General features: G+C 40.5%; 1 protein-coding gene across 1 annotated transcript in view; it reads right to left on the bottom strand.

Moving 5' to 3' along the window:
• The window catches only part of LOC137976210 (N-acetyllactosaminide beta-1,6-N-acetylglucosaminyl-transferase-like), a 24150-nt gene extending 16554 nt beyond the window's left edge, over positions 1 to 7596 (bottom strand). The window contains exon 1 of the mRNA XM_068823507.1: positions 6852 to 7596. Coding sequence (XP_068679608.1) covers positions 6852 to 6858 — 7 coding nt within the window. The 5' untranslated portion in view covers positions 6859 to 7596. The remainder of the gene's footprint in view (positions 1 to 6851) is intronic.
• Positions 7597 to 8586: the final 990 nt, after the last annotated feature.

Here is an 8586-nt window from a genome sequence, read left to right as displayed (position 1 = left end):
TCCTGACTGGGCCAAACTGTTTTTTTTTTTTTTGTTTTTTTTTTTTTTTGTTTTTTACGTGTTTCATTGTAAGTGCTTTTTGCTTTTTGGTCAATTCTATCGTCTCGTACATGAAATGCTTTCAATGATGATCACATTTTTCAGTTTTGATTAAACATCTCTGGCGTTAAACAGATAAAACCATTTCACAACGGTAATGAAAAAGGAACGTACTAAAATTAAAAATAAAGGAACACCTTTGGATGACAGAGGGAAGGAGTGCATTATAAATTATCACACTTTCTTGCATTTTCTGTTGTCCTACAAACAGCGAATTACAAAAAGAGCGGTCTAAAAATCATTCTTTAGTACGTTATGAACGGAATTTTAGAAGCTGCGTAGAGAAGCAGGAAAAATTCAAGACTTCAACTGAAATGAATTCTTTAATGTATGCAGCTGCATATGTTACTACAGAAAGAATGGGAATGATAAAAGGGAGCAAAGGGAGAAGAACTGAAGAGCCATTCTGGAAGAGAAGGATTGAGGGGAATATCGAAACTTGGCGAAAAGACCTGAGCAAGATTGAGGAAGTCCGAAGAGGAAACATGAGACTGAAACAAAGAGAGAGGGAAAGGTTGAACAGAAAATATCTTGAGGAAGGGGGCACTTTGTAAGTCTCATGCATGTTGAAACAGAAGATCAAGCCAGGTGGAGTTAAGATAAAAAGATACGACGAGAGATGTCAACAGTTCAAACAGAACCACCTGTTTAGAACCAATCAGAAGCTGTTCTACAAAACCGTGCACTAGATGGAAAGGAACGAGGTAAGACGGTGTCACCTGATCCCACAGAAGCAACCTCCTTCTGGAGCAAGATTTGGTCGGAGGAAGTCGGTCACAATGAGAGAGCTTCTTGGCTAGAGGTGGCTACAACAGAGATGCAAGAAGATATCAGCATAACTGTGGAGGATATTAGAAATGGAATGAGCAAGATGGCAAACTGGAAGGCAGCCTGCCCCGATCTTTTTCAGGGGTTCTGGTTTAAGAAACTGACAGGATTGCACGCTAGATTGCAAGAACTCTTACAAGACTGTATATGTAAAGGGAATGTACCAGAGTGGATAGTCAGGAGAAGAACAGTTTTGATACAAAAGGACACAGCGAAGGGTTGCCAGGCCAGCAACTACCGCTTTATTGCCTGCCTACCTATGGTGTGGAAGCTCCTGACAGGAGTTATTGGAGAGAAGTTATACCATCACTTGGAAAGGAATGTACTGCTAACAGATAAACAGAAGGGGTGCAGGAAGGGATCCCGAGGAACTAAAGATCAATTGCTTCTAGACAAGGTAATCCTGAAGAACTGCCGGAGAAGGTTGACAAACTTGGCAATAGCTCGGGTAGAATACAAGAAGGCATATGATATGGTGCCGCATTCATGGATTCTGAAATGCCTGGAGATTGTTGGGGCTGTCAAGAATATGATCTCTATAATCAGCAACAGCATGGTGAACTGGAAGACAGTATTGACATCAGGAGGAAAGGCTCTCGGGCAGGTGGACATTAGGAGAGGCATTTTCCAAGGTGATTTCTTGTCACCACTACTGTTTATAGTGATTATGTTACCTTTGACCCTAGTACTACGAAAAATGAGAGCTGGATACAAACTGGCAAAGGATATGAAGTCTATTAACCACCTACTATTCATGGATGATCCAAAGCTGTACGGAGCTGGCAAACTACTTGGAACTACTTGAACAAGTGAGTCTACACTTGTTCAAGTAGTAAGAAACTTCTCGCAAGACATTAACATGTCGTTTGGGCTAGACAAGTGTGCTTTCCTGGAAATGAGAAGGGGAAGACAAGTTTGGCAGTAGCGAAATAGAACTACCCGACGAACAGCATATTGGGAAATAGAGGAGGAAGGCTACAAATACCTCGGCATCTTAGAGTTGGACCAGACAAAAGACAAGATAAATCGGAGTATATCAGAAGAGTTAAGAAGTTGGGTGAATCAAAACGCAATGGAGGAAATTTGATCGATGGCATCAACACCTGGGCTGTAGGTGCAGTACGTTACAGTGCGGGGATTGGGGATTGGGGATTGGACAATTGAGGAGGTAGCCAACATGGATAGAAGAACTAGGAAGATCTTGGCAATGAATGGCTGTCTATACACCAGGAGTAATGTTGTGAGGCTGTACCTGCCGAGAAAGGAAGGGGGAAGAGGACTGATCGGCATCGAGGAGTGTGTAAGAAGGGAGAGCAAATCCCTTCATGGCTACCTAAGAGAGAGCACAGAGTGGATGCTTCAAGCTGCGTTGAAGGAGCAAGTAATTGTTGAAGAAGAGAGTATGCAGGACTATGAGAGGAGGTGAAAAGACGAGAAAGTTAAAAACTGGAGGGAGAAAGCCCTACACGGTGCGTTTGACCAACCAATATCAGATAAAGCTGGAAAAGAGTCTTGGAGATGGCTCAGGAATGGATTCTTAAAAAAGGAGGCAAGTTTGGTTCTTGCTCCTCAGGAAAAGGCTTTAAGAACAAACTCGATCAAGTACATCATAGATAAGACCTCAGAGACACCATTGTGTAGATTGTGTGGAGATGCCACTGAAACAGTACGACACATTGTCAGTGGATGCAAGAAACTTGCCCAGAGAGAGTATAGGAAGCGCCACGACAAGGTGGTCATGTGGGTACACTGGGAGATGTGCAGGAAGTATGGGATAGAGTGTACTGACAAGTGGTATGACTATCAACCCTTGCCAACAGAAGAAAATGGAGAAGTGAGGATTACCTGGAACATGACTATTTACACAGACAAAGTGCTGAAACATAATCGGCCAGATATTACTCTAGTGCAAAAAGACACACAGAAATGGACACTTATTGACATAGCTGTGCCAGCGGCCCAGAACATCACCAGAACTGAAGAGGAGACGGTTGAAAAGTACCAGGAACTAGCATTTGAAATCAGAAGGATTCATGGAGCCTCGAAAGTCACAATAACACCTATCGTGATTGGTGCTCTTGGAAGCATATCAACAGATTCAAAGACCTGGTCTGGCAAGCTAAATGTACCTGACTTCCTTGGAAGTGTACAATTATCCACCATCCTTGGAACTGCTCACCTATTACGGAAAGTGTTGTGTCTCTAAGCTACATTACCGAGTGGAACAACTGGACAGAATCAACAACAACAACAACAACAACAACAACAACAATAATAATAATAATAATAATGATAATGATAATGTAATGATAATGTAATGATAATTTAAAATGCATTGTGTCACAATGTTCATGCCTTGTGTGTTATTTTTCTAATTACAGTCTTTTTCACATAATTTTACCGCGCCACGTTGTGAAGTTCGTTGGGAAATCGGATACTAGGTTACGAAGTAACCAATTACGCGGGCGAATTAGACAATTCTACCACCCCGTAGAACTTCGCAACTCTTTGTCGTCCGAGGTTCGTGACATCGAAAACAAGTGGCTTGAGGATTCAACATCATTCGAAATAGCGCCGTAACTAGAATTTACCAAGAAAGACAAATGTAAATATTGACGAACGGTTTGTACGTACAGGGAGTTAGCGAAAAAAAATTGCAAACTCGAGCATTAAAGAACGTTAACTGTGGATGGTTGTTTTTTTACAAAGGATTGAGACCAAGTACGAAGTGGCAGAAATAAAAGAAATTAAGGGTAATCGAAAATTGAAGGGAATAAAAGACAGGTGGAACTTAAGGCTAACACGCTTGGAAATCTTGCAGTCAAATTCGGCCAACTTTGAAATGCCGCGCGTGACCTGGGGAACCGTAAAAGATCAAACATTGCCGACCATTTTCAGCTGCGGGCATTCAAAAATGGAATATAAAATCTATTATATCGCGAGGATACAAAATCTTAAAGCATAGACTTATAAGTGAATGAGTTGAGATATTTAAATTGCACATTTAAAGAGCTCTGCAAGTCCTTTAAAATGATTGCGAACGGAAAATCTAGAGGGCTTCGCTTACGAGTTGGGCTTTGTTGATTTATATTAAAATTATTAGTTCAGAACATGCAGTAAGACGACAGCTTACCTCAAAAATACGTCCAATAAATCCATTTATGAGTATATCTGCTGTTTTGACGACTCAAGATGGTATATAAGCTTTCTTGGTCACACAAGATAGTCTGCTGTTATGTTTTGCTTTTTTAGGTCCCACATATCACGTAGCCCTGAGAAGTGCTCGCTGTTTACGACTTTCGAGGTGGTTAAACCCCCACTGTTCGACGTGCCTTTGTTTCAACTACCATCTGTCTGAATTGCTGTTTCTTCAATAATACTTCTATCTCTTCTTTGAAACTATCGAAACGACCGCCGCTTCTTGCTTTCATCGACCACCCAAGACCGCGTCTGGAAAAGCAGGCCATTATTCTGCCTTAGAAAATATGAATTCTAGAAACAAATTTTCGAACATAAAATCACGGTATCGCTGATGTCGAAAACTGACGAAAAGAAAAGACAGGAGAAGATCTTTTCTGGAAAGTTACAGTGATGCCTGAAATTGATGTTTATTCATGTGGAGGACTGGATAGCACTTCTGCTCACTTTTTTAATAGGAATGGTACACCAAGTTGTCTGCCAATAAAATTGGATTGGAGGGTCACAATTTAGAGTATAAACGCAGCCCAAATCCCTTGTCGGTGCATGACTTATCGAAGAGTCTGGACGGCACGTTGGCGGGTAAACAAACCCGTCGACAATATTTTCATTTGTCTTTCTTAGTGAATTTTAACTACGACGCTATTTTTGAATGGTGTTGAATCCTCAAACCACCTGTTTACGATGTCACGATGTTGAATCCTCAAACTACCTGTTTACGATGTCACGAACCTTGGACGGCAAATTAGGTGAAGTTGCGAAGTTCGATCTCGTAGAAGTTAAGAAGTTCATTTCAAAGTTCTCAATTTGGTTGTCAAATTCGTCGCGTAATTGGCTACTTCGTAACCTAGTATACAATTTTGCAACGAACTTCGCAACGTGGCGCGGTAAAGCAATGTGAAATTGACTGTAAGCTTCGATGGCCGACGAACAAGAGTCTCTAGGTTGACTTATGTAGTGCAATAAATCACCATGTGGTTTTGTCGTTATTACAAACATTATTACACACGTTATTAGAAAGCGGAAGTCGCGTTTATTGAGGTTTTCATACTTTAGCTGAACTGCACTAGCCAGAGTGATGCCAAACAACTGGGCAATAATTAATCCCTGGCCAAACTATCAAACAAAGTTGTATCCAACATGCAACATTGTTGGATGTAAATGTTAAAGTAGTGGCAAAACACTACCCAACATTGCTTGACGTCGACGATACTGATTCAAGTTCAAGTTGGCGCTAAAACTGAAACGATAACCGCTCTTAGCGTTTACGCTACTGGAGCTGTTGGAGGAGAGAAATGACCGATTCAAACGAGGAAAAACCAAAGAATTATTGAGAGAACGTGTAAGGTATATTTACTGCAAGATACATCCACGTTTAGGAGGTGATGAGAATGAGTCCGGATCAATTTGCATAACTTTAAAACGCTATTGAACCAGACATCTCTAGAGAGGAAAACAAAATGGGTAGTGAAGCTGAAAGGCCGTTTATCAACAACCACGACGGCTTTCTGGTCGTCTTCCCTCATCTTTGTTGAAAATTATGTTGAAAGGCGAGGCTTGAAAATAATACAGCGATTCCTGATTGTCTAGCAGCACACAACGTTGTTGGAAGAGAGGCAAAACATTGCAACAGTGTTGAGCAGTCGAGCAGAATTGTTGGGCGTAATGTTTGAACAAAATAAAGCTCTATCCAATACTTGGTTTAGCAAAAATTGTTGGACGAACGTTCTGCAACATGGGCGGCCAAACGGTGGAACAATGTTGGATCGAACAAAGTTGGAGTGTTGAATCCAACTTTGTTCGATAGTTTGACCAGGACTTTAAGGTGAAGTGTACAACCCCTATCGTCTACTTCCAGTGTTACACAATCTTAAAGGCTAATACCCATACAAACTAAATTTAGATCATTGGGTACGAGCCATCTGAAATGATCGTTCGAGTAATCCAACCAACCAACTTATTAAATATACTTCCACCGTATTTAGGTTCAGCACCCATTTTGAATAGTGCTGATCAACAGTGTTCAAGTTTGTTTGTTTGGATGACTCGTATGATCATTTGAGATGGCTTGTACCCAATGACCTATATTTAATTTACAGTGGTATTAGCCATTTAGATTGTGTAACACGGGAGGCGTAGAGTCTAATTTTGGTGTCAATGTCGATTAAATTCCTATGTTTCTGATAGGAAAAAAGTGGTGTTCAATAGCCCGTGACTCAGTTTGCTTGCTCGACTAGCAAGTTAAGTGTATTTTTTGGAACCATGAAATTTTGGGATTACTGTAAGACTAACGCTAATTTCAAGTTACTTACAGGTACAGTTATGTGAATCGAAAGCCGTTTTTAAAGCTGATCTCAGAAAATGAAACCTAACCGAGAAACATGTACCACGTTAAATAAAGTGAAATTGGGCGTTATTGAGAGTGATCATGCATCAGGCAGTCACGAAGTTAACGGAAAACTACTTAAAATTGATTGTGAGAACTAAACTCCAGCTCCGGCAGTAACGAAGGTGTTCAACGATAACAGTACCAATTAAAGATTGAGGCGCACACAGGATGATCCTTAAACAAAATACAATAAAAAACGTTTGCTGGCTGAAATTAAAAGAAAGAACATGAGCTTTCGGCTATTGATCTAACAGATCGAGGTCGATCGGCTGTCCTCGTGCCCGTGATAATAACACTGGTGCTTGATCAAAATATTACATAAACAAAGTGCACTTACCTCTCATTTGTCCGCCTTTCGGTCGACAAGTGATATTGCGTCGCCTTGAAAACGCAGCAGAATTCACTCGCCAAATCGCAGCAAAAATTGTCTGTGTGAACGGCTGTTTAGTTTCCGGTATTTCCTTTTGTAGCAGTTGTTATGCGGATCAGAATTACTTTTAGTTTATCTGTCGTACAATTCCTGACTTTCTAGAATAGCCGATTTCCAAATTGCTGTTTGCCTTGGTTTCAAAGCGTGTCCTGGTGCACAACTATTCAAATGAAAATGAGTAGTGTATTTTCATGCAAATTAAACTCATTCACATTTTAATGGTTTAGCACCATGGTTTTGAACCAGAGGCAATACAAGCTGTATTAATATAAATACATAGATTATCATACAAAATCGCACGCTATCATTGACTCGCTATCTCGGATTATCAGCCGATAATCACCTCGACGGACAAATGGCTGCCAGTAGTCGTTTTTCCACTGTAAGTGAAGATGATTTTGCGTTGAAACGTTAATTTTTTTTTTTCTCTCTCTCTCTCTCTCTTTTGAAATAATCACCTGTGTATTTATACTAAAACAATTATTCGCCTCAGGCTCAGTGATTATCGATGAATATTCACCTCGACTTCGTCTCGGTGAATATTCACCCATAATCACTTCGCCTTCGGAGAATAATTGTTAAATATTCTAGTTTCCACAAATAGTAGATCTTGTAATAGCGAAACTCAGGCGCGCAAAGCGTGCCAGCGGAGCACTATTGGTAAGATTTTTTGGAGAAATCTATCCATGCGAGAAATTTTGGTTATGACGTCACGTACGTCCGCATGTACAGATTGTGGGGGTAGAGGTGGGGAGTTACGACAGCCTCTGGGGACGGGAGAGTTCGGGAAATTTTCCTCGGCAGGAAATTGCATGGCAGCGTTGCATTTGACAACCCGCGTTTTTCTGGTGGGAAATCATATTGGTAACGAGAAACGGGATAATGAGTAGGAAAGCGCATGAGAGAAGGGGCGACGAAATTTGAGAATTTCAAGCGCAGAAATCCTCCAAGGAAGCCGAGGAAGGAGAAGAAGAGGAAGTCTCAATGAAAATCAACGTGAAGCTGAGAGAAATAGACAAATAGAGCGAAATAGAGGCCTTCTTAATCTATGCCGCGCTGCCTCACATATTTGTAAACCTAGCTAAACAAGACGCCTTGAAGCGTTTACGCAGGAGGGGATTATTCTCCCCAAAATATACAACACTTTCAGAAGTCTCGCCGATGACAAAACAGCTGGACCCGAACGCACCTCACTAACAAACTCCCTTTATTATTGCTATCTCATTACATGAAGTTTTTGCAACACTTTAATTTCGCGAATTTCGTTAATTTTTTCAAATCGCGAAATTAAGGTGACGCGAACAATAAGTGTCGGGAACATAACATGACACGAAAATTAAGTGAATAACAATACATCACTAATAGGTATTAATGAAGAAAGGAAGAGTTTATTAACATTAAAAAGTTGACAGAATCATGTGTTTATATATTCTGAGGCATTTGCCAAGTCCAAATACCAAGACATTTATAATCCAGGCGAAATCATTCGGGTCTTATTGTATTCTTCAGTTCTTGGTTTTTACCTCAATGATTCATGATTTTTAAGAGTGATTTTGTACATTCCTTGGATTGGAAGTAATTAATTTATGCGTATATATTGTTGATCTTTTCTTAGTGTCGTTGTCAGTCAGGATTCCCGAGT

The sequence above is a fragment of the Montipora foliosa genome, chromosome 11, assembly GCF_036669935.1.
Source record: "Montipora foliosa isolate CH-2021 chromosome 11, ASM3666993v2, whole genome shotgun sequence".
NCBI lineage: Eukaryota > Metazoa > Cnidaria > Anthozoa > Scleractinia > Acroporidae > Montipora > Montipora foliosa.
The sequence above is the reverse complement of the archived record's forward strand: the minus strand, read 5'-3'. Positions and strand labels throughout refer to the sequence as shown.